The 26,686-nt window shown below is 43.2% G+C and overlaps 1 protein-coding gene across 1 annotated transcript; it reads right to left on the bottom strand.

The window, feature by feature from the left end:
• On the bottom strand, window positions 1-26,686 carry ANXA5 (annexin A5). The gene is made up of 13 exons (XM_028744073.2): window positions 26,536-26,686; window positions 26,091-26,132; window positions 16,211-16,295; window positions 15,264-15,358; window positions 14,726-14,839; window positions 8,615-8,705; window positions 7,443-7,522; window positions 6,424-6,480; window positions 2,947-3,040; window positions 2,347-2,442; window positions 1,872-1,930; window positions 1,265-1,387; window positions 1-211 (listed from the first exon to the last, which is right to left on the bottom strand). Exons 2-13 carry the CDS (start codon window positions 26,097-26,099, stop codon window positions 149-151), a joined length of 966 nt encoding a protein of 321 aa, XP_028599906.2. The 5' UTR covers window positions 26,100-26,132; window positions 26,536-26,686; the 3' UTR covers window positions 1-148.

Genomic DNA, 26,686 nt, shown 5'->3' on the forward strand with positions numbered 1-26,686 from the left:
ATATGCACATTGCGTCTGATAGCAAGGATATCCATGAGAAACACACAAAAAGGCTGCAGCTGTAAATGCCAATGGAAAGCTTAGCCATACAAAGCGGGAAGGAGGCACAAGGCAGGAGTTAAGATTCTGGCTTTCATATCGCCGTCAGTTAGTCATCTTCACCACCACAGAGCAGCAAAAGGCCTTTTCTGTAATCACCAGATGTATCTTTCTACAAATCAAAAGACAGGGATCAAATGGCAATGAGTCAGTAATGATTCAGGGGAAAATTCTTGACAAATGACAGCTTTTCTACCGCAGGAAATCCATTTGTATGACTATCTACTCGGGAATGGTAAGCAAAAGTTCTCCAGAAAGCTATTTATTTTGTGCAACATATATTTTTTAAAAATGCAAAAGCAAAACGAGGGAACATCTATTTGCCTTCCAATGGCAGACCAAAAAGTCATAACTCTAAACATTACAAGGAGGATTTAAACAACTTTGATATCCTTTAGCGAATGCAGGCAAAGGGGAAGGCCCTATGTACACATCAATTAAACCAGAATACTTGTATTTAAGCCAATTAAGGGTGCAATCATATGGCTGCAAGGAGGGAATGCCAGCAGGCATACAGATGTCCCTGTTCATGGGTGAGGAGGAAGATTTGACTCCATATGACCCTTCCTTGCCGCTGCAGAAACCTCCACCACCCTTTGCCTAACTGATTTTTGCCTTGCATTACAGATGCTGACATACTGACATCAGTAGAAGCAAGGGAAGATGCAGCAGATACATTGCAGCAAAGCTATGAATCTGAAGGAGCCACAGGTTTCACAGTCCCCTGACACTCTCCCCACACCCAAAATGGGGGGTGGGGACATAAATACACCAGCATCAGGACTGGTGTATCTTCCTGTCCATTGGCAACAATAGGAGGGGGGAATCCTTTAAAAGGGAGGGAGGAAGCCTGGAAATAAAAGGGAAACGCTACTCTGTCTTCACTTCCGTCCAGCCACCAGAAATCCAGCAAGGCTTTGGAGAAACTAGTTTGCCTGCCTTTAGTTTTCCCTCCTGACACGGGACTGGGAGGTTGCCCAGGAATGGGAGCCTCATGGTGGCAGATTTCACATGTACTGGAAAGTGGACTTTTTTTCTATTTGCAAAATTGTAACAGTTGTACAGCCAAAATACAAACAGGCCACATTCCATTTTAAAAAGAAAATAGCCGCAGCTGTCAGTATTTCCCATTCAAAAAGAGAATGAAATACAAAGCAAGTCGTACCTGAATTGCATGGTACAAAGATTTTGCAAAATTTCTTCTGAACGCCTGTCTGATGTCCAGCAGATCAATTTCACTCCTTGAAACTACGATCCTGATCAGGGTATCGTCATCAGTGCCAGCCCCCTGGTAAGATCAAAAGGAACCCATTTTAAACAACCCATTAAGAACATAATCTACTTTCAGGTACCATTCATTTCAGCTGGAGAGCATCGTGCACATGCTTCATTTTCCCCACTGAAGTCAGTGGAACTAAAGGGCTTAACTTTGGCCACTAAGCGAATAGCTGCACCTGAGAATGTCACACAGAATTCATATACAATAGAGATACTTGAAGAATGTATATAATACCTTGAGGATTAATAGGCCTCCTTCTTGCTGTTGAAGTTAGGAGATTTTATCACAATTGCATGAAATAGAATCCTGAATCACTGCACTATATTAATGGGGTGAGCTCTCTATAGAGCATCCAGTGCTCAGCATAAAAAAAAATATTCAGGAAAAAGTCAACATTTTTCCACCCTCATTTCGTTTCCAATTGGAAACTTGTCCTTTAGAAAGAAAGAAAGAAAGAAAGAAAGAAAGAAAGAAAGGTAAAATAAGTACTCACTTTCATTGCATAAAACAGTGATTCAGCAAGATATGCAGGAACACTACGGACACTTTTCACTGAAAGGGGAAAAAACAATCCAGTTCAGTTTGAAAACAGTGAAAAATAACTTTATCTGAATGGCATGGTGCTTCACACAGAAAAGGCACCTTCCAGTATTTCCATAACAGGGCATAACAGTGAGCTATGCCACGATTCTGTGTACATCTAGCTGGGAGTAAAGCCCTCTGAGCACAATGGGATTCACTTCTGAGTAGATGTGCAGATTTGCCCTGCTATCTCCTTGCGCTGTTGTGGAGTCTAGAATTCAGAGCCCCATGTTAATTAATAAATAAAAAGCAAGCAAGCATCACGTCTGAATCAGATTACCAAGACGCCATTTTGTTTCTTTGATCAGCACATTGTGCTGCTTTCCCCCCAACAGCTTGCTTGCAGTTCTCATAAATAGTGCATCGCAACTAGGACTGCTCATTACCAACTGCTAGCAGAAGCTTCTCTAGTGGACCAGAAGTTTCACGGTCGATTGTCTCTTCAATTTGGAAGCCAGAGATCGTCATATATTTGTCAAAGACTGAAAGACACAAAAGGAATACATAGCAATTATGTGTATTTTGCATATTGCTTCCTGTCTGCTTTTCCAAACAAACATAACAAAGCCTACACCCATCCAAACACAATCAACATTTGGGCAGAAGAGTTGAAGGAAGCCAGGATAGTAATGAATTCAAGTGTTCAGGAAAGTAACATGGACCATTCTACTTAAGATTGAAAGTAAGGAGTGTATTATCTATATCCCCACAATCTGCTAGCATGTCAAGGAGAAATGTTCTAAACCAGGTCAAGTTTACCCTGGATCAGAGCCAGGGTGCCCCACACAGAAAACCAAGACCCGGTTTTTGTTGAAGCTTTCCCCTCACCACTTGCACCCCCAGTATGATGATTAGGTAAAGGGACCCCTGACCATTAGGTCCAGTCGTGGACGACTCTGGGGTTGTGGCGCTCATCTTGCTTTATTGGCCGAGTATGATGATTACAGTCCTTTAAAAAGAGAGCCCAAAATGTTAGTTCTCCTCACCCTTCCTTAAGTGAGTCACACTGCGAGTCCCCAGGATGGTGATGAACTTTTCTTCATCGGTTCCCCATTTCAGCTCACCAGCTCTAAACAGCTCCTGTTAAAATCAGAAGAAGGAAATGAAGTTAAGGTTTTCTCTCCCAAAAGCAAATGTGAATACTTTACCATATTGTGAATAAAACCACCAGAGAGGGAAAGCTTTAGCCACAAAGCCCTTAAATGTCAGAGGGGCAGCTTAGGCTTGGCACTTAAGTCCAAAGAGCCTAACTCCACTCTACTTAGGCACAGAAGTTTTGAACTATACCTTATAGAACTACATTGCCACATTCGTTCTTCTGGAATGATACCTTATCACAGTAATAAATCAAGGTTTGGGGGGGGTCCCTTGGACAAGATGCCTCAATGCCCCCTTTCACCCTTTCCTCACTCTTAGTTTCATTACTTATATATTTGTCACCCTGGGCTCCTTCAGGAGGAATGATGGGATCTAAATCAAAATAACAACAAGAACAACAACAACAGCCTGCTTCATAATGAAATTGCCTCCTCTTTTAATAAATGCCTTTTGGCTGTTTTTAAGGTATACAATCAATCTGTGTTTAAGTACAATCATCCCAAGGACTGCTATTCGCGAAAGGGGGTAAATTGTGGTCAGTCACATATTATCCATTTGACACCCATTCTTGATATATGAATGATTCATACATTAAAATGTCAGTGGCTTCCCATGTGATCTAGCAAGAGACCATAAATGAGGCTTAATTTAAGAACTTTTCCGAGACAAGATGTGTTGTCAGTTGCTGGAACTTCACTACTTGGGTTAGAAATGTATAAATATCATGAAGCAGGAAGGCTGCATGCAATCATCTAGCCCAACCACTTCTATAAAGCAGACCTATCCGCTAACAAATCCTCAGGATCCAGAGTTTCTTGTGGCACAAGCAGTTAACTGTTTAAATAAGGTGTGTCACACTGGTAAAGGGAGTAACTGTTTTGCATACTGCAAAGTTGAAGTACTTGCACTTGCTTAATGCTTCACCATCACATTATTCAAGTGATACTGGATTTGTGTCATGGCAAAAGCAGACTTGTGTCCATCTTGCTACTCAAACAACCAACAGTCCCAAAAGGCAATGTCAATTTATTATTTTGGAGAACCTCATTAAATGCTCCATTCACTATGGCTTTTCCACAATCCTTTTGCATGCTCAATAGAACAGGGGTCAGCAACCTTTTCCAGCTGTGGGCCGGTCCACCATCCCTCAGACCATGTGGTGGGCCAGACTATATTTTTTGGGGGGAGGGATGAATGAATTCCTATGCCCCACAAATAACCCAGAGATGCATTTTAAATAAAAGGACACATTCTACTCATGTAAGAACATGCTGATTCCCGGACCGTCCGCAGGCTAGATTGAGAAGGCGATTGGACCGCATCCGGCCCCCGGGCCTTAGGTTGCCGACCCCTGCTATAGAACATAGGAAGCAGCCATATATAACTGGTCAGGCCACTGGTTCATCTGGCTCAGGACTGTCAACACTGACTGGCAGCAGCTCTCAAGAGTTTCAGGCAAGTGTGTTTCTGGAGATGCAAGGAAATGAACTTTTGGCATGCAAAGCAGGTGCTTTACCAGCTATGGCCCCCCACTTGTCTACCGGGGTGTCTGTCCTAGCCATAGGCCTAGACCACAGAAGGTCACCAGTTCCCATTTTGTAGCGGGCAAAACATAGTGTAACACTAGGGTGGAGGTGTATGCTCACTCTCTCATTTAAGAGGAGTACGTCTTGCAAAGACACACTGCAGCAGTAGCAGTAGTGTGGTTTCCCAGCTAAAAATACTGTAGTGGGATATCACTGGTCAAGTCCAAGCAGTACTTAATTTTTAAAAATCAATACCACACTGCATTTTTAAAAATACTCCCAAGGGAGGTTGAAATACTGCTGAATTTTTATTTTTATTTTTAAAGAAAGGTACCAGAATGAAGGATACTCTGGGAACCATGAAAACCTGCCCTGGGAGGAACCTCCTCTTGGCAAGATAAATAATTTAAAATGGCAAGCGATAACATTTGATGAACTTGTCCTGTGATGAAGCAGCTAAGATTACTATAATTAACTACCCAGCCAGTCTGCTCTAAAATACAGTGTGACCTAAGCGATTACTTTGTTGCTACCACTCCTTTTTCCTGTTTGTAAACCAACTCAGAGCTTGCACACACACACGGAGAACCATGGAAAATGTTATTCATCTGCTTCCCAAAAAGAATCCCATCAAAGTAATTTTACATGAATGGTTTTAGTGCTCACTCCACCCTCTTATGAGTCACCCAAGATCTGAATTAACACATATACTATGACACACAAGCGGGACTTGCAGCACGTTGCAAAATGGAACACCCTCGTTCAGGAGACCCCATTCTCTTCCCTCTTGCTTTTCCATTTCGAATCACGGGATAGTCAGCCTTCTACAGCCATTGAACATGCTCAGTTCTTGTTGGGGTGTTGGTGGGTCCCATCTCCTTCCCACTTATCTTTTTTTAATGTTAAGAGTGGTGCAGTTGGGATAGTAGACACACTGGAGCAGATTTTGGGGTGTGTGCAGGGGGAGAAGAGGAGACAGAAGTCCAATTGCATCTGTGGACCCTACTGGTGCAGCGCTGGATACCTATGACTTGGTTGCACATCAGAATGAAGCACGGCCAGTCTCTGACCCGGTATAGCTGTGCAGCAGCACAGATTAGTGCCAGGTTCAGCATGTTCCTACTGAATGACTCAAGGCCAGATGGGATGCTGCAAAACGGTCCCTCTAACATGCCAGTCAAGGCTGAGCCAAACATTTTCCAGAGAGAACCACCAGCCTAGATTTGAAGATTTTGGGGCCTCATCAAAAGAGGAAGGTGAACCTGCACCCCATTCTTTCTTATTGTTTGGGAATGACGAGACCTATTAAAGTTCTTCAGCCTCTATCGGGCTGCTGGCAGTTTTCCCAGAATGGAAAGAAATTGATGGCCACCGCATCCAAAAAAGTGAGGTTCAATCTTTTTTGGTTGCAGCTATTTCTTTCCCTAAAGGCACCTCGGAATGGATCATTCTGGGAAAAAACAAAAATGGTGGCTGCAAGCTTAACAGAGGCTCAGTAAACACCCCAGGAATTCTCACTTGCAAAAATATTCAAAATGTCTGCCTTTTACAGGCTGAGAACAGGGCTCTGAAATACAGGGGCCCTTCGGGACCAGCTCCAAACAGTGCTTCCTTTATTTGCCAAGTTTGTACAATGCAGTAACTGCAGAATGTAAGATGAAAACAAGGGAAATAAAAATAATGGGAAGGCCTGTATTCTCAATGCACGCACAACTGAATGGGCTGCAGATCTACATTTCCATGCTGGAACTGCACCCTCAAAGTGAACTTGTACTTGCATGTATTTTTAGGGTGCTTTTTCAAAAACCCTTGGGGGAAAGGACAAGTAGAGAGTCTTACCTGAGCATCTTTCTCGACCAGCGCCTCATTCACTTGGCCATCGGGGTCTCTATTGGCCTAAATGGGATAAGGGGGGGGGGACAGAATGGGTTCGTGAATATAATGAAAGAGATGAATATACTTAGGTATAAAAATTCTGCACTGTTGAAAAAGGTTTTGATATGGCAAAGAGAAACACAAGAAGCTGCTGTATACTGAGTCAGACCGATGGTTCAATCTAGCTCAGCATTGTCTAAACTGACTGGTAAAAGCTCTCCAGAGTTTTGGACAGGAAGTTTCTCCAAGTTCTACCTGGAGATGGCGGGAATTGAACCTGGGACCTTATGCGTGTAAGACAGATGCTCTACCATTGAGCTATGGTCCTTCCCAAAGAGTTTTTTGCAGCCACCTCGGCCTTCATTGGTAGGCACTGGGCATGGGCTACACACGCCCTATGTGATTCACTGTCTCCAGTATGCAGATAGACAGAGCCAAGCTGTGCATGGGCGCCATGTTGCATTTGAGCTATGGATACTAAACAAACAGGCCAAGACCAAAGGGAAAATCTGTTGGAACGTACCTTTACTGTCAATGTTGTTGAGAGGATGGCACATTTGGACAAGAGACGCCCATCCTGCAATAGTAACCTTTTCTACAGTACTACTAAAACTGGCATAGGGGTTCCAAGGAGCAGGTACAAAGGAGGAAAGGAAGGGGGAAAGTCACTTTTAAAGAAAAAGGTAAGTGGAAAGGGTGCAGATGGTCTAGGAAATTGGGACAGGACCTCAGAACTTACAACATTCATGCTCTTTGATTCATGTTTTCCTTCCACCCAGTGTTCTATGGGACACAGGCTATTAGGGGGAAATGTCTGAACTATACCCTTAAAGAAGCAAGGACCCACGTATAAACAGGCTTGGGGGAGATGAATCCCACCCCCCACAAAACATATACTGGAGCCATAATGCAGAGATTCCACTTTAAACAAAGCAACCCTTGCCTTGAATTTCCTGCTTAAGCCATCTACTGTAGATGCTTACCTGAAGAAGAACTACCAGCATCCTCTGATAGAAACCAGAAGTGTCTGAAGTTACATGATCTTCTAAGTCAGCTTCATATTCTGCAAAAAAAGGGAACACACCCATCACTGTACAAAATGTGAGCTACTTTATGTTGATGTCATACATATGTATATAAAACAACTAGAATGGCAATTCTCCCAAGTATGTTTTTTATGAATGAAAACATATTATTACATACATTACGTTGCTCACAAAAATGTGTGTATCTGCACTAAATTGCACCAGGGCCTTCTTTTTTAAAAGAGGTTGCACTGATGTGGAAATGTAGTGAACTGAAGACTGGAAAAATGAGAAACTTAAACAGACATTGACACAGTCGCCCGACACATGGGTCACTTTCATGCATTCAGCTAGTCATGCACAGCTGCCTCTTCACAGACAACCACACTGAACAAGTGGATGTGGCAGGGCCAAGGCCATTGGTGCGCCTTCCTCTTCATGCAAGAGATCTATGTGAAGGTAAGGTGTGAACTGGGCTTCTGATATTCTTCTACCCTCCCTCCATGCAGTTTCCCACCTGAGATCAGACATGCTCACTGATACTACAAGTCACACAGCTACCCAAAGCTAACCACCTGCAGATTCCTCCTCTATAGTAGAGCTACCAGAGAGCCTATCTGAAAAGAGAAACTGCAGCACAAAAATAACAGTGTGAATTGGTTGCCTCACTCTATTATGCTTTGTGATCTTTTCCTCCCCCTTAAAAAAGCAATCCCATCCAATTGACTGTATTGACTGTAACTTATAAACAATGCTGATTTCTCAAGCAAAAGAGTAGCACTTTGAAGCAGGAAATAAATACTTTATCTACAATCAATGGTTCAGAATAAGCCTTTTCAAATCACTAAGTGGTACCGAATTCCCTCTTTCACATGTTGTTAGAATCCTGTTCGTTGACTGAATTAAATTCTAAAGAAAATGTCAAAGGAAGAAATTCAATTATGTAGTGCAAAGCACAAGAACGTGCACCCAAAACCAAGCATTTGAAGCTTTTACAAGCCTTATCTCTCCAAGTACTGAAGTTGCATTCTGTATATTTTCCGCTTTCCTTATTCTATTATTTCATGCACAGACAAAAGCTCCTGCAAGTACAATAGTGTTTCAAAACACAGAAAAAGCACTGCTATTACCTTCCTGATAAACTTGTTTTATATTCCGGATTTCGGCTGGTGTTCTAGATGCAAGAATTTCAGTAAGGACTTTTTCATCGGTTCCTGCCCCCTGTAATTAATGGATTTTGGTTGATGAAATAATGTAAGTTATTTTTGTTCAATATACACCTCTATCTTAATCTCATGGGGACGTTCATTTTCTGCAGAATTTTTTTTTTAAAGCAAACCACACCTCAAACATTTAATTACTTAAAATGCATTTGAAAGAAATTCATAACGCTCAAGATTACAAAGTTCTGCTTCCTGAATGCCACGTCAATAAGGCTACATCATGAAGACCCAGAAATAGAATTTGCACTGACTCACACAGGAAACGTGGCAGAGTTAAGAGCTGAAATAAGGATTCCTACAACACGGTCCTTCTAATAAAACTAAAAGAAAATCCCAATGGGCCTGCCAAATGGATAGCTTTAGCCTCACCAAAGAACAGAATGACCACCATCTCTTATCAGTAGTACTGCCAGATGACAGATGTCCAGCTGTGGAATGGAGACAATGAGGTCATGGTATTTCTCTGCCTGTGTACAGGAAAGTGTGTGCTTGAATCTGCCTCCTATTTCCTCCAATACAACCGTTCTCCACCAGCAAAGTTTATAACAGAAGCAAAGAAGAGGAGCTAAGAGCCATTAGTGGTTACTTTTATAACAGCTGTTGTTGCCTAATAAATACAAAGAGCAAATAAGCATGCCTGCTAATGGGATCAAGATTGCTTTTTAAAAGTTTCATTATAAATGAATGTATTTATTAAGCATTCAAGACAGAAATCACCCACTTTGGGGGATAAACCAAGAGAGGAGAACGCCCAGCTCACAGATCGGATGTGGCTTGCAGCCAGATTTCATCCTGCCCTCAGGTCCCCTTCCTGATCACCAGTTGTTGCAAACTTTTATTATTATTTAAAAAATGAAAGTCTATGAAGAAAACAGAAGGCAAAACTTCAGCTTAGTTTATAACTCCATTCCAATTCTTAACAAGATTGAAATATATGCCTCTTGTTTCCTGGGAAAATAGGTGAGTGGAGAGGAGTTGGTGGGATCTCGTTCCCTGAGACCATGTTAAAGGTAAAGGGACTCCTGACCGTTAGGTCCAGTCACAGACGACTCTGGGGTTGCGGCGCTCATCTCACTTTACTGGCCAAGGGAGTTGGCGTACAGCTTCCGGGTCATGTGGCCAGCATGACTAAGCCGCTTCTGGTGAACCAGAGCAGTGCACGGAAATGCCGTTGACCTTTCCACCGGAGCGGTACCTATTTATCTACTTGCACTTTGATGTGCTTTCGAACTGCTAGGTTGGCAGGAGCAGGGACCGAGCAACACCCCATTGCGGGGATTCAAACTGCCAACCTTCTGATCGGCAAGCCCTAGGCTCTGTGGTTTAGACCACAGCGCCGCATGTTATTTCACTGCAATTCCTGTCTGCACCAGGGGGGGCAGCAAGCTGGAGTCTGAATCAGGAGAAGGGGGCAGTGGTCAATGGGAATCTGTACCAGCCAGGAGGCAAGAGGCTGAGGCAGGAAAAGCTTCAGAGTTGGAGAGTGGAGCATAGGATGGGTAGGAAGAAGAGGCAGAAGAGGCAGGTCAGGCAGGTGAAAGGCCAGGTGCTTTTTCACCCGGTCATGCACCACTTGTGGGGATGATTAGGGAGGCAGAAGAGGATATATTATTTAATAATATCCTTCCAAACTTGCGCTAGCAAGTTCCATATTCTAGCAGAGTTCCAAACATCCTCCTTTTTAGATTACGCAGTGATCAGCTTGCTGATGACTCATCTGAGTCTTACTATTAAAGATTCCTTCCTGGTAAAATCCCTTGCCTTTCCCTCTTGAAAGAATAAACAAAAGAATCTGATTAACGTTATTATAAAAATAGTTTACTCACAGATTCATTCCGGTTCCCAGACATATCCCTGAGGGCAGGCTTAGGTTACAGTACAGTGGTACCTCTGGATGTGAACAGGATCCGTTCCAGAGCCCCATTCGCATCCTAAGTAGAATGCAACCCGTGACTGCGCATGTGCGTGGCGTCATTTTAAGCGTCTGCGCATGTGTGAGCGGCAAAACCCAGAAGTAATGTGTTCCATTACTTCCAGATCACCACGGAGTGTAACTTGAAAATGCTCAAACTGAAGCATATTTAACCCAAGGTATGACTGTACTTAGGGGATGCGGGTGGCACTGTGGGTAAAACCTCAGCGCCTAGGACTTGCCGATCGCATGGTTGGCGGTTTGAATCCCCGTGGCGGGGTGCGCTCACGCTGCTCGGTCCCAGCGCCTGCCAACCTAGCAGTTCGAAAGCACCCCCGGGTGCAAGTAGATAAATAGGGACCGCTTACTAGCGGGAAGGTAAACGGCGTTTCCGTGTGCTGCACTGGCTCGCCAGATGCAGCTTTGTCATGCTGGCCACGTGACCCGGAAGTGTCTGCGGACAGCACTGGCTCCCGGCCTATAGAGTGAGATGAGCGCACAACCCTAGAGTCTGGCAAGACTGGCCCGTACGGGCAGGGGTACCTTTACCTTTACTATGACAGTACTTAACAACTAGAACTATTCCATAAAGAAGTTAGTCCCAAGTGACTGCGGCTAAGGAGTCACTTCTCCAAACACATAGCAACATCCAAAATGGAGAACACACACACTGATCAGAACACGGAGGCCGTGTGCTCCTCCATGTTAGTACAACAGACCACACCCTCTTCAAGTCGCATGACCACTGTAGGAATGTTGGACTTGACTGCAGTTTTACATCCCACACCACTGTCCCCCAGAACCAGGAGAGAATAGAAAAGGGAGGAATGGAGGAAGCTTCCACGCAGCCACAGTCTCTGGCTACATGCATGAAACCCATCAGGGGAAGGTACATAAACCGGTGGAACAGAGGTGGTCCCCTGTTGCTGCAACTGCTCCATAGAACGCGGACCAGGGAATAGCTGCCTAGCTGTTAGATTGGTATTGCGTAGATATCCAGAGCTGTAGAAGTGACTGTGTGTGTTATCTTTGACAATAAATATTTAACTATCAGCCGTGTGCATTCCTTTGGCTAGGAAGTGACCTTGACAGTGCCCAGGACTCTAAATAGTTCTAGAGTTGCATTGCTAATGCAATTACTTAATTGCTACTTTGTATAGATGTATCTTTCTTCTAATATCTATGGTCACATTACAACTCTACAAGATAATACTTTGAAAGCCAATATTTTAAACTACCTTATCACTACAAGCCCAGATTTGCTCTGCAAACATCTGGCTGAATTTATGGATGATAAACCATTTTGATTCACTTCTCTCCCCTCTTTTCAGAGCTTACTACTCAGCATGTATTTTCAACACTTGTGAACAAAGTAATTCTTTATTCTGAACACATAGGGATGCTTCAAAATCAAGGGCCAATTCATGCCATCTGTTCGATGAGTTGAGATGTCAGTTGCACTAATTTGTGCAGAAGTTGCCATGTAGCAAAGAGGTCATGTATTTGCTTTCCACCACTGTCAGTATAAAATCTGTATTTTATCTTTATTTACTTCCTATATTTTGGGAGTGCCAAACAACATAAAGTGGCCTATAATAAAAATGTAAACCACCAAATATACAAACCACAAAATCCAAGACAGCACAAAACCGGCAACAGAGGATAAAATCAATATAGCATACTCACAACAGACATTTTACAGATCTTAAAACTTTGATAAATACATATAATTACTAAAATATTGCTTTAAGGTTAGAGAATTTAAAAACCTAGGGAAAGAAGAACAGTCACCAAATGGTACCAAGGAGACCACAGTGTAGGTACCAGGAAAGGGTCTCTGGTGAGCTTATTCCATAATCAGGGTGCCACCACAGAAAAGACCCTCTCCCTAGTAGTCACACTGTATTTGGACCTCAGATAAAGATCTTAAAGTCTGGGCAGGTATATGTGGGTAACCTGACCCCAAGTTGTTTAGGGCTTTAAAGTTAGACCCGGCACTTTGACTTGGGGCAAGAAATAGACTGCAAGTCCAGTGGCATAGATGATCCCCTATTTTTATCCTGTAGCATTCATAGGGCTCCTACTCAACTTTCAGGGGCAGACAAAGTCTGAAAATTTGGGGCATTTGCAATGGAGAAACAGTGGGGGAAAGAAGGTGCTTAATCCTTTCCCTGCTTTTGTCCCCCGGAACCTTCTCCCACTGGATGCTTTTTAATAATTTAGAAAACCATTTCACTTTTGTCCAAATGTGGGACTGAAAGAGTGGCTTGCACCCACTATATAAAACACTAAAATGAAATACAAAATGCACCAAAACAAACAAAAAAACTGAACAGCAACTGGGGCAGGGAGGGAAGAAATCAACGCTCAGTGAACATCATAATAAATAAACTCAATCAGCACTGTCTTCAATTGCTATCTGAACACACAGGAAAAGGCCTTGCCAAGTCCTTGTGGGAAGTGAAACTCAAAGGGTGGGCCCAGTACTAAGGCCTGGCCATGGGTCCTTACCTCCACAGACAGTACAGGAAAGTGTAACAAGGCCTCTTCTGCAACATGCAGACAGGGTCATGAGTGAAATGACCCTTTGGAAATCTAGGTAAACCAATGCTTTTCGGCCAGCCAGGCTCCAAATGTGTGCTTGTCACCATTTACAGGTGCCCTGCAGAGGTGTGGACTCCCAGTGTGGGTTCTAGTACCCAAAATGTCATTCCAGCCTCTGAGGCAGGAGGGTAAAAAAATCAGAAGAGTTGTAAGGTGGGTGGTCATGGAGAATTATCAATGGCTGCTTTCATCAGGCATTAAAAAAAAACTCCCACAAAGGTCTACACATTCTACATAATATAACCAAGCTGGCTTGAGTAATAAGTCTTTTAATCATTAACCATTCCATCCCTGTTCCCCCTTCTGTCAGCTTAATGATTATTATTTTTATCTCTTAAAATTAATATGAGATCATGGGCCTTTCATTTACTCAGCCACCCCAGTATGTCAACTTTCCAGTTGCCTTCCCCCCTCAAATTCCTAGCTGGGAAAGCAAAATCAATATTTGGCTAGAATACTCTGCTCAGAGTGGATAAGCAACTGGAAACAGTTTATATAGTTGAATAACTGTACTAGTAAGAAACTGTATCTTGGAGGGCTTGTCTCTGCTAAACGTTCTTGATCTAACCAGACATTTGCACATAATATCTAAAGATTATTTTGTTTCCCAGCCTAAGCCCTGTGCTGAAATTGGAAAGGTGCTTACAAAAGGTGCTGAGAGAAATTGCCAAATGTGAGCAGTTTTACAGAACTGTTATCTGTCTTACGTGGAAAGGGCAACAGAAATGACAAGGGGCCTGCCTTATGAGGAAAACCTACAACTAGGGGGTTTTTAGAGTAGAAAGAGGGACAGCAAAGGAGGAGACATAATAAGAGGCGTACAGGATTATGCATGGTGTGAAGAAAGTGAGGAAGTTTTATTCCCTCTCAATGACGCCATCTAATGAAATTGATGAGAAGGTAATTCAGGGCAGACAACAGGTAATTATGGAATTTGCCATTGTAAGATATAGCGGTGGCCAGTTGCTATTAGGAACCTGGTTGGCTACTTTGTGAATCAAAATGCAGTGTTCATCAGGCAGAGCTCTTGTGAACTTTCCTTGCTGGTTCCCCCATCCCTAAGAATAGCATTGCATATAATATATTTAATCACAAACTAAAACCATTAATGGCCATTAAAAACTTCCACTGGAAGCAGAACAATGGGATTCACCCATAAATTTTACATAGAGGGCCACTTTAAAAGGAAAGACACCTTGCGATTGTGAAATTTGAGCATTCGGCATGCATGGCTTTTTTTGCACACACGCTTATGGACCAGACATTGTTTGCACTTCTTCCACAAGACAAAAGACCATTGAAAACTCAAGTGGTTGAGATGTTTCTGGAATTACTCAGGTGGATCAGAAAATAAATGAGATCATTAAAATGAAAGCAATCACCATAAATAATCAAGCAGAACGATCATCATCATAATGATAGGAAGACATAATGATAGGAGATACATTCCTAAAGAAAAAGAAAAAGTCATCAATATTTTCATTTTGTGCCACTCATTTTACCTTGATGGCATGCTTCAGTGCATGGGCGTCAAAAAGCCGTGCAGGTCTCATCAGAGCAACCATCAGTCTCTCAAATTTGCCTGTAAGCTCCGATTTTAAGTCATCAACCAGGTCCTAATTGACAGAATGAAGAATGCCTAATTAATAAGAAATGCCTGACTAATGAGAAATGCAGTTTAAAATTAACCCGTCAGCCATAAAAACTGGAACATCACTAGGATGAATGAAAAGTTCATGAAGGGTGTATACCGTATTTTTTCGTGTATAAGACGCCCCCTATTTTGGGGGACTCAAAATTAAGAAAATGGAGGGAGATTGCCCCATGTATAAGACTATCCCTCCCCTTTTTAACATTATTTTTTAGTTTTAAAAAAACCCTAGTCTTGTACACAGAAAAGTATGGTATTTATTTGGGGGTAGATGCATGGAGTAATATAAAAGTTGCAACCAGTAGACCTGAAGTATTATTCATCACTAAATCCATATTATACAGACAAGTGCACACAAATCAATTCCCAACCCAAAGTAGGCTCCTTACCCTGCCAAACAATGTTTTAAATTCCACCGCAATTTCCTGGCGTTGCTTATTGCTTCTGCTCGTTAGAATCTTCACAATTGGCTCTTCATCCGTTCCTTAAATTATGCAAATTAAAAACAGAGTGATTGATTGCAATGATGAACATAAATATTTTGTAGATGAATATGTCAAGCATTGAAAATAGGCTACAGTACACATGAATGTTCACTTTCTAGAAATTCTGTGTTGCCGGAAGAAAGTTATATAAATATCTCTCTACTTCACTATACAATTTCCAACCCAAACATATTTTAACATGCATTATTGGTATGGCATGGCTACACCAGATTTCTGCCCATGAAAGTGCCTGGTCTACGAGGGAGATTTCCATGAACTCCAATTACCTTTTTCAAGCACGGCTTGCAACTAATTAGTTCTCCAAGCTCCTGCTTCAACGACATTAAAAGAAAAAGGGGAAATTGCCTCTCCCAAGGTAACCCCAGCCCATCAAGAACCGCTATGTGTTAGGCAACCAATTAGATTTAGTGATACAACAACATTGCGTCTGAGTGGGAGCAGGAAGTATCACTCTAATTCTGATCAGGCTTCCCAATGATGCCAAATAGCCAATCAAGTTTGTCTATGCTTTGACATCACGAAGCCAAATCAGTGCTTCCAGCTCACACTTTAATCAATCAGTGATGCCCTTATTTTAGAAAAACAATAATTAACTTTTCCTGAGAAATGTAACTATTTTAGAACAGGACTTCCACTGTTCATGGAGGGGGGGAGAATAAATAGTTACTTTTACTGGAACACATTGTGAATGATTGCTTTTCTAGGTATGTCATATCCTGCTTATGCAAACATCAGTGAATGACTGCTCTGTCAAGGGATGAAGCAGGAATCCGAATATGTTGATTAACTGATAATGGTCCACTTAGTCTGTAAAACAATTAATGCCTTACCCAAGCCTTTCATTGCCTTTCGAAGGACCTCAGCATCAGCTCTGGCATCAAAGCCAGGGAAATCCTTCACAGTGCCTTTTGTATACTAAGAAAGAAACACAACATTACATTAAGGCATTGCAGTTTTGGCAATATTATGATAATTCCAAAAGCAGGGGGGAATCCTCAATCATCTAATCATTATTAGGTAAAGGGACTCCTGACCATTAGGTCCAGTCCTGGCCAACTCTGGGGTTGCAGCGCTCATCTCGCTTTATTGGCTGAGGGAGCCGGCATACAGCCTCTGGGTCATGTGGCCAGCATGACTAAGCCACTTCTGGCAAACCAGAGCAGGCACAGAAACGCCATTTACCTTCTCTTTGGAGCGGTACCTATTTATCTACTTGCACTTTGACGTGCTTTTGAACTGCTAGGTTGGCAGGAGCAGGGACCGAGCAACGGGAGCTCACCCTGTCACAGGGATTCGAACCGCCAACCTTCTGATCGGCAAGTCCTAGGCTCTGTGGTTTAACCCACAGCGCCACCCGCGTCCCCTAATGATTATTAACTATCAATTAATCATTAATCAAAAACACAATATCTAAAAGACATGAACCATAAGAATCCAACAAGTTTGACTCAATGTTATGATGCATAAACACATTTGAAAAATAAAATATTTAAAATACAAAACTTTCCAACACAAAAATAAGATAAAATCCTCCAGTCAATTAATTAGGGGCTCGACAAAAAGCTAGTTAGTTGCACTTCCCAAACATCTAATGCAAGTCCCTGAAGAAGGCATCCAAATATAGAAGGCAAAATAAAATGATGTATGTGGGTTTTTTAAACAAACAAAGTTTCATGAAAGCTCATTGTTTTCTTGAAGAGAATTCATATGCCCCTAAATTCAGGGGTAGGCAACATGGTGCCCTCCACAGATTTTGTTGGACTCAAACTCCCATCAGCCCCAGCCACAATGGCCAAAAGTCTAGGATTATAGGTGCCCAAGATGGCTACTAGGTGTCCCAGTCTTCATAAACCAGACTCCTCATACAACCCTTCTCTTTAGGGACTGGGCAAGTGTTCTTGGGAAAGTTTGTGCTTTGGAATCACAATGGTTGAGCCTTCCTGTTGTAACTTAATCAATTACTGGTGTTTGGGCAAATGGGTACACAGCTTTTTGAATTTATTTACAAGGTGAAATCCAGTTCATCACCTCCTGACAGAAATCTGCAGGTTCTGTGCATGGATTTGCCTTGTGTACCAGTAGTACACATCTGAGAAGAGAAGACTAAGTGGTAACACAATGTTGGGACACCAGAATACATGCCAATTCCATTCAAAATAATGTGAATGGGTTCCTTACTGATCTCTTGTCAGAACTGACAATAAAGATAAATGGACAACTTTAGAAGTTTCAAGGATAATCCAGACCACCACCTCATGAAATTCCTTTAAGATGCAGAGTAAACAAGAAGGGGAAACAAGGATTTGTGGTACACCAATGTGTTTGCTTGCAAATGGTCACCACATGAAGAACTCCTTCACGCCTTCACAACCTCAGATACTCACCTGAATCTATCCTAGATGTCACCCTGTGGTAATGAAACAGTTGTGTGAAGGGCCATTTCATTTTTTCGTCTGTTCCTTTCCTCCAAATAACCCTCAGTTTTACGGTCTAAACTACTGACATTGTAACAGTATGTGCAAGTTTCACAATATGGCAGTAAGTATCTTCTTATTCTTACTTGTTGGGTTATATTAAGCTAGCATTGTTCTCTGACTCCAGCAAGGAAACTCAACTCTTTATTCGCCCGTTTCAATTAATCTGCTCTATTGTTAGAAAACTGGCAAAAGGGATCTAGCTCAGAGGGCAACCATAAGTCAAAGGCAAAGACAGAGGACAAAACAGAATTGGCATCTGAACAGCAGCTGTAATTTATCTGGCAGCAGCTGTGTGTGTTATTCTAAGCCAAAGCGGAATCATTATATCCCAGTAGGATAGCTGCCATGCTACACTACATTTAAAAAAAAAAGAATCTAGGCAAAGTAAATGCAACAGGCAACATAACAACATGTGAAACATAACACATTTTATTCAATTTATTCTGGACTAGAAAAGACCCCAAAAGACTACTACACACTATTTTTCTGCCCCTAAATTCAGAATGATTATCTCCACACCCACTGGCATACTCCTGCCCAAACTTATAATCAATACAAATAAATACTATTGTTCAGACTTCTGCGTTTCTGCCCATTGTGGCAAGGGTGCCAGTGTCCTCTAGCAAATGACTAGGCCCACCACCACCATCTTTGAAGTGGAAGATTTAAGACAGGATTGTTCCAGCAGTTGTGTGATGACTCTGCTCCCTCCCAGCTCCAAGGCTGGAAGGCCCAGGGTTGTTTGACTGCTTGAGGGGAGCTGTCCAGCACCCCTGCCTTCCAACTGTTCTGACAACCCCTTTCCCTGCAGGAAAGACAAGCAGAGCCCTTCTTGGACACCTGGAAGCAAGGCCCCAAAGCATCTTCCTTACAAAGGGCCAAGCTTACAAGCTCCTTGCCTGCCTGTCCGAAACAACTGGCTAATAAGGCATTTCCTTAGCAAAGAGGAAATTCGTGACCTCCATTTTTCATATCAAGGCCAATAACTGCAGGCCCCTGTTATTCTTATTATAAACTGCTTACAAATGATTCTTAGCTTTAAAATATGAATCAATAAATAAAATTTGGGATTAAAGGAGCGTTTGGTTAAGAAGACTGCTGCATGTATACTGTCTATTGAAATCAGTTGAGAATAACCTTTTGATTAGATTATGAACTGGTGTGGAGGAAGGTTTTTAAAAAGTAATCTGAAAGTGTCTCAAGACTGGGAGATCAGCAAGGATTATTTTTCATCTTGGCATTAAATACATATGAGGGGGAAAGATACTGCAGCCAAATTAAAGAGGTACTTGCTTTTTTTCAGTATGGCTGAATTAATTCCCCAGTTCAGCTAAGTTTTCTGGGGCTGTCTGTTGTTTGTGTTAGGGTTACAACACTTACACTACAATCAGAGAACCTGCTGAGTATTCAGTGCAAGATGCTGCTTGCAATGCATAAGAAAGAGTTACACAGAGTTGGCATAAGTGTTCATTTTAGATCTTATCATAACATGTGTGGGCAAATTCCAGCAGAATGCTTATGATGGAGAGAAATACCACGGAAGGGTTGGGGAGGAGCATGCAATACACTGAAGACTCAATCCTGCATGCAGAGTTTTGCAACGAGCTTCCGTTCACACACAAGCAATCCTAGTTAAACAGCTCAGATTATTGGAAGCCCTCCTTTTGCAAGTATATGCATGTTTAACCACTGTAATGCTAGCATTCCAACTAAAGACAGTGACATTCATTGTGAAGGAAACTTACTAGGATTTTGCTGCGGCAGAACCCAGGCGGAAAACTACCAGCCTGCCCATTAATTCATTAGCCAGGACAGCTGCCAGTATTGAACTATGTAAACAACACTATCTGGGTGGTGGTGGGGAGGCTACAGTCTGCAAACATAAGTGTGCTCTGAAAACAGGAGAGTTAGCAGAAGGTGAATGGGAGAGAAGACAAGCTAAGCAGTGATGTAAGGGGAGAGAAAGATCAGCCAAGGTATGTTTGAACAGCTTCCCAAGGCCTGTGGGCTGCTTTAGTTTAAAAACAATAGGAGTTATGGAAACCTGCCAGTTTGAATGGAAGTTCAACAGAGGAAAGACTGTTTAACTCTTCCCTCTCCTGCCACTTTTCCACTAAAAATATCCTTTATAAATGTGAAAACTTTTTAATTCTCTCCCACTCCATGGGGAGAAAAATCAACAGAGCGATTTTGAGTAGACAACAACAGGATGGGAAGGGTTAAGCAATCTCTCCTTCCACCACTCCTTCACACCAGATTGCAGCTACTTCTCCTTTTTAAAAAACATTGCAAGGCTGTCTGTTGCATAACCATCCACTTTTGGTCCTTAGCTACACCATTGATTCAGAAGCACTTACTTTTAAGAACATCACCCTTGCCTATTCATTTGTTTGCTACACCACTATTAAAATCTGATCCATGTTCTCCTTTGATAATTGATCCAAGAGAACAAATATATTCTTGTTGGGTCCCTCCAAACCAGCAGCTTGTTGCGGAAACGCACCATCTGTTTTCAGATAGCGGAAAAGAGACAACATGACCCACACTGGATTCGAAGGCCTTTCTTCTTCAGTGTTCCTTTTTGCAATCCTATGCTTGCACCTCATAGCAAAGCTCCATGCTTTTGTGAAACTGACTTAGAAAGAGGTCTCTTCCTGGCTCTCTTCCATTGGAACACTTGTGGGTGGGTGAGCGGCCAATTTATTTTGGCCAGTTTGTGCCATTACACCTGCATCCCGACCCATTTATTATTGCTAATTTTATTGGCAGAAGCTAGCACTGAGTATTTAAAAGTCTGTATTAATGTGTCCCATAACATTCTACTTCTCCCTCCCTCCCCCCCCCCCCCCGCCCCACTTCCCACAGGCAACAAAATGCTTCAAAAACCTTAAAAATGCTGCAGGACGAGAAATAAAAGCAGGATGGGAAATGACCAAGCATGGCCTGGACAGCAACAAACCTATAATGTTTCAAGTCTGTCCTGCTCTGAAAAATCATTTTATGTATATATAAATAAGGTTAAGGACCCCTGGATGGTTAAGTCCAGTCAAAGGCAACTATGGGGTTGCAGCACTCATCTCGCTTTTAGGCCGAGGGAGTTGGTGTTTGTCCACAGACAGCTTTCTGGGTTATGTGGCCAGCATGACTAAACTGCTTCTGGTGCAATGGAACACTGTGACAGAAACCTGAGCACACTTTTACCTTCCCACCACAGTGGTGCCTATTTATATACTAGCACTGGTGTGCTTTCGAAATGCTAGGATGGCAGGAGCTCACTCCGTTGCGGAGATTCGAATCGCCAACCTTCTGACTGGCAAGCCCAAGAGACTCAGCGTGGGTGGCACTGTGGTCTAAACCACTAACAGGAAAACACTTCTGAGTGTGCTCACAATATGCATGAGCCTGCTTTGTGTCTCCATGGATGTGTGCTTTGGGGGCCAATTCCTATAGGATACATACACTGAAGTGCAACATACATACATGCAGATCATGTCTGTTATGAAAGATAGATGGATGAATGAATCAATCATATTTTTTTTATAAAGGAGTATGAACACCAACCAGAAAAAAACCAAACCTATGGTTTTTAAAAAGCTAAATTAATGGATGTGCCCCACCCTTTCCAGCTGATGCAATATGCATATATTTTACAACATACTTTCCCTGAATATAAATAGATTCATAACAAAACATAGATGTGTGGCAAGGACTGTTCAGGTTTTAAGCCATTTGAGTGACCCTTCCCCCCCCCCCCAAATGTGTGTTCTTGAGGAGGAAGACACTCTGTACATGAGTAGAGGCCCTTTGTACAAAATTATTTTTAAAAACCCAGAAAAAGTAGCATTGTTGGTTTAAGGACTGCCCAATTCAACATACCTAAAAACAGTACACACATACTGCATATTCTCCAAATGTGCACACATTGCAATCAACTCAATTAATGTCCTGGGCTTCCTTTCCTAGTATCTTGGGACAACATCCAAGCATGTAACAGTTGTGCACCGCTACTATAGAAACAGCTTTGTTAGAAAAGCTAAACTACTCCAGTTACAAAGGATGTGGGTAATCATTGCAGCAAGGTGGTTATTCTAGACATTAGGTGACAGTACTGTGATATAACATTACAACTGTTAGTCAACCCAGGCTACAGCAGAGCAAGACTAAGCAAATACTAAGTGCCAGTAACTCTTTAGCATGCCTTCCCTAAGACTGAAAAATTATCTTACTTCACTTGTAGTTAGCTCCCGCTTGTTCATTCCTCATAAGCCAGATTTGCCCATGCTGCTTTGAATGTTATCACAGTGCCAGACTAGATATGATGTGGAAGGTATTTGAACAGACTTATTTCCCAGGCTTCAAGAATCAGAGTAACTGCAGACAAAACTAGCTGTTCTGAGCCCCTTATTATTTACTTCATTTACATCATGCATCATCCCATTAAATAATCAAGCTGTTTCTCTGTCTCATCTATCTTCGCAAAGATCAAACTGTGAGCTTCATGGAATTCAGAAAATGGAATGTTTGTATGAGCTGAGCCGGGTATTTCACATTATTTTGCCTCTTACTCCCTCTTCAGAAGTTATCACACACACATTCTAATGAATGCATGGAGAGGCCCACAAATGCTGTTCCAGGATCTGATATCTCCAACTCATATCTTCCTGTGTTGAGTAAAAGATCTGAAGAGAGAACCTACACATATCTGGCAGAAAATGCTTAGGCTCCCCATGAAATTCAGGAAACACAGTTGGGGTTCCCTGATCATGTGAAAAAGCCCATGCACCCAACACTTGAAGGTCTGGGAACAGAGCGTAGTGTTGACTCTCATGTTTATGAATGGCAACCAACTTCTGGTTAAACCAGTGTTTCCCAACTGAGTGCCATATGACACACACACACCCCGGGGCCCTCCAGGATATTCAAAGGGAGCCACAGGTGAAAATGTATAAATGGGGGGGGGGCACAGCACGAGGCTAGGGGGCCATAGATGGAAGTGAGAAATGAAGGGGGGAAATAATTTTATTTTTTAATCCTGATTGGCTGACTATCCTGCTTGGCCAATCACAAGCAGGTAAGGGGGTGGCCCACCAGGGCCTAATGCTCCTTTTTGCCATGTGTGTTTTCTTGGAGCAGTCCTGGTTTGTTTTCAGTGGGAGAGGGCGATAGCTGAGGCTCCCGTTTTGACCACTAGAGCCTGCGATCCAGAACCTCCAGGTCAGGTAAGTGCGCTGGTGGGGTGGCAATGAGTAGGGCTGGGCGAGCCGGAACTGCTTGTTGCTGCTGCCAGTGCTGGGCCCGGTGGCAGCCTGGGCCTGACTCTGCAAGGGGCAGGGTTCAATCCACCCCAGCGCCTAGCCTAGCGGATCAGGACCTTCAGATGTTGCAGAGGGGTGCAGGGCCCGCCAGCAGCATCAGCCCAGGTTTCTAAGCAGAGGTTGGATAGCTGTCTGTCATGGATGCCTTGGCTGAGTTTCCCGCATTGCAGGGGGTCGCACTAGAAAGATGTCACTTCCAGCTCCATTCTATGTTGTTGTTTTTCTGTTTCAACAATATTTTATTATGTTTCCATCATTTTTTGCAATTGTATTTTGTATAAATTATAAAAATTATAAATAAAATATGTTCTATTTACAAACAAAACATTTAAATAGCTACCTTTCTGCCAGAGGGATGGGGGGGGCATGGACATAGCCAGAATTTTTGTTAGGGGAGGCAGACTTTTTTGGGGGGGGACAGAACCTCAGATTTGTATTGATTTTTACATATTGGTGGGGCAGCTGGCCCCGGCCCCCCCTTGGCTACGCCCATGAGGGGGGCACAGGAAGGAAACAAGGTCGGGAGGGGGCCTCGTAGGGAAAAGGTTGAGAAACAGTGGATTAAACACTTTGAGCAAAAGCACCGTATCACATAAATCCTTCAGGACAACATCTTCCAATGGAGTCATTTTGTACAATCCCCTCAAAGTTACTGAGTGATAGCAAAGCAGCTGGAGCTACTAGTGCCAGAGGGAGCTGTGTGATAAACACACACCTGGGGGCCTGTTCCAACCAGGACTGAGGCTGGGGCAAAAGCTTAAAGGCCTCTCCCACTGTGCCATGCTCCCAATCTATTTATGAAAGAAAACCATTTACCTACAACCAAGTTGAATTACAACTGCCACATATGGAGTGGCCCATTGTTCCCAGAGATTCCTCTTTTGAGTTTTCCAAGCTTTCTTAAGAGTCAAACTACACCTGATAGGAGAGTTCCTTAACTGGAATCCAAACATCTTATGTTACAGATAGCAGCCCCAGTGCGAGGAAGTTCGATTTGCACAGGACCTATGGAGCCTCTGCACCACGTGGATTTCTCAACTCAGTGTCATTCCCCAAAGCTGCTATTGCAGGGCGAAAAAGTTGCACTTTAAACTATTAACCTCATAAGTTTCTTCCTCTCTGGTCAATAACAGCTCAGGGATGGGGCAATTTGGGCTAGCACTATGACACTGGGGCAAATGATAAAAGGTGTCCAACCAGCCCAATATTATGGTCCAAATTATTTTCACCCCCCAGGGCTGTTTTTTGTAAACATATAAAATATCTGTAGTCCCATGTGTTTAGTCCTTCAGCTGCCATTCCTGGACACTTCAAAAGTAAAGTCTTGTGATGATACCGAAAAGTCTTCATATACATTCAGGGGAAAAAGATAACTTTAAGGTTTATAAAGAAAAAAGTCATTCAGAGAGAGAGAAAATGAGTGTAATGCGAAAGAAGTCTGGCCACAAGGAGTAAGTAATAGAAAACAGAAGAGGAGGAGGAGGAAAGTGGAATTTGGGATCTTTCTCTCTGCCTGGCTTCTTGCTTCTTAACCACTAGAAATCGGCAACGCCAACTCACAGCACAAAACTACAGTGCAGGAAACTTGGCTAAAAGAATGGAAAATGGGGGGAAGTCTGACGTGGATTTCACATGATTAGGCTGAACTCACGTTGCTACGGAATCTGCCTCTCTTTAAAACTCTTGGATAGACTGACTCAGATGGAATTCAGCACTGAGCAGTATGAAAGTTAAGGGCAGAAGTGAAAGTCCCTTTTATCTGTAGGGCAGACTTCCCCACCCACCAGAAAACACTCCTCTTCAGTAAGGCAGGGACTAAGAAAAATGATGGGGGGGAAATGATGGGGAAACAGACTGTCAAGGAATTATAGAATTTCAGAGTTGGAAGGGTTTCAGGTGGTCATCTAGTCCAACCCCCTGAAATACAGGAATCTCAGTCAAAGCATCCATGACAGATGGCCATCCAACCTCTGTTTAAAAACCTCCAAGGAAGGAGAGTCCACAGCCTCTTCTGGGAGTCTGTTCCACTGCTGAACAGCTCTTACTGTCAGAAAGTTTTTTCTGAATGTTTAGTCAGAATCTCTGTTCTTGTAACTTGAAGCCACTGGTTCGAGTCCTACCCTCCAGAGCAGGAGAAAACAAGCATGCTCCCTCCTCCATGTGACAGCCCTTCAGATATTTGAAGATAGCTATCATATCATCTCCTCTCAGTCTCCTCTTTTCCAGGCTAATCATACCCAGCTCCTTCAAGCACTCTTCCTAAGGTTTAGTTTCCAGACACTTGATCATCTTGGTTGCCCTCCTCTGCACATGTCCCAGCTTGTCAACATCCTTCTTAAGTTGTGGTGCCCAGAATTGGATACATTATTCCAAGTGTGGTCTGACTAAGGCAGAATAGAGTGGTACTACAGGTATTACTTCCCATGATCTGGGCACTATACTTCTGTTGATGCAGCCTAGAATAGCATTAGCTTTTTTTGCTGCTGCTGCATCACACTGTGGACTCATGTTGAGCCTGTGTTCCACCAAGACCCCTAGATCATTTTCACATGTACTGCCAGGTGCCAACTTCCAAGTAATTAACAGAGGAAGAAAAACTTTATGTCTCTGCCATAGCAGCATCGTTTTAAAGGCAACAGCCACCATGACCGTTCCTTTGCAGAGCTTACTTTGTGGGTTTTAATGAGACCTTCCCTCGATCTAACCTACCGCACTGGGTTGTAATAAAGAGGGAGGGCGGTTAGAGACCCTGCACATCGCCCTGAGCTCTTCAGAGACAGACTGGGAGAAGGAACCCATTCAGATAAATGAATGCCCTGCAAGATGGCGCCAAGGCTGCTTCCCCGCCCACCCACTTCGTTAATTTATTAAAACACATTTTAATAAGGAGAAAGAGAAGGAAGCCGGGTATGACTCACCTTTGCCATTGTTTCGGGAATCGATCCGGCGAAGAAGAGACGCTGCAAGAGAAGACGAGCAGAAAGTATCAGGTTGTGCTCTGTGCAGTCGCCAGTAAACTCTGGAAAGGTCGCAGGAAACGCGGGGGCGCAAAAAGGCGGAGCGGAGGGTTCCCTGCCAGCGCCCAGAAGTTCCGATTTCGTAATCGTCACGTCGGGAGCCAACGCCCAAGCCGGCAAACGTGTCCCCACGTCCCCCCTTCCCCTCAGCACTGCAGGCGCACGGAACTATCACAGAGAGAGAATGCCTTCCCTCCTGCAACGATTTTTACGCATTACTTATATACCGCAGGGCTTTATTTTATGTTTATTAGAGCACTGCAGGAGCCTTCACTACACTTCTCCATGAAGTGCCATTACCCTTCTCCACTCCCCAACTCCTGGCCCACACGCCCGCGGAACTCACCGAAACTCGGCCGACGGGGAGCAGCGAAGCGCACGGCAGCGATTACGCGCACAGAGTGGAGGCGCCTAGGGAAGCGCTGCGGTTCTCGCTGCTTGCCACGCCCTGCGCTCCGATTCTCCCTGGCGGCCAAGCGTCGTGGCTCTTCCTGCCT

Source organism: Podarcis muralis, chromosome 9 (assembly GCF_964188315.1).
Source record: "Podarcis muralis chromosome 9, rPodMur119.hap1.1, whole genome shotgun sequence".
NCBI lineage: Eukaryota > Metazoa > Chordata > Lepidosauria > Squamata > Lacertidae > Podarcis > Podarcis muralis.

What these genes read in the sequence shown, in the direction of transcription:
- ANXA5 (XM_028744073.2), bottom strand. An exon ending in TGCTGGTAGTTCTTCTTCAG is followed by an intron (nt 6,481 to 7,442) that starts GTAAGCATCTAC and finishes TATCCCATTTAG; the next exon opens with GCCAATAGAGACCCCGATGG. An exon ending in TGTGACTCACTTAAGGAAGG is followed by an intron (nt 2,443 to 2,946) that starts GTGAGGAGAACT and finishes TGTGTCTTTCAG; the next exon opens with TCTTTGACAAATATATGACG.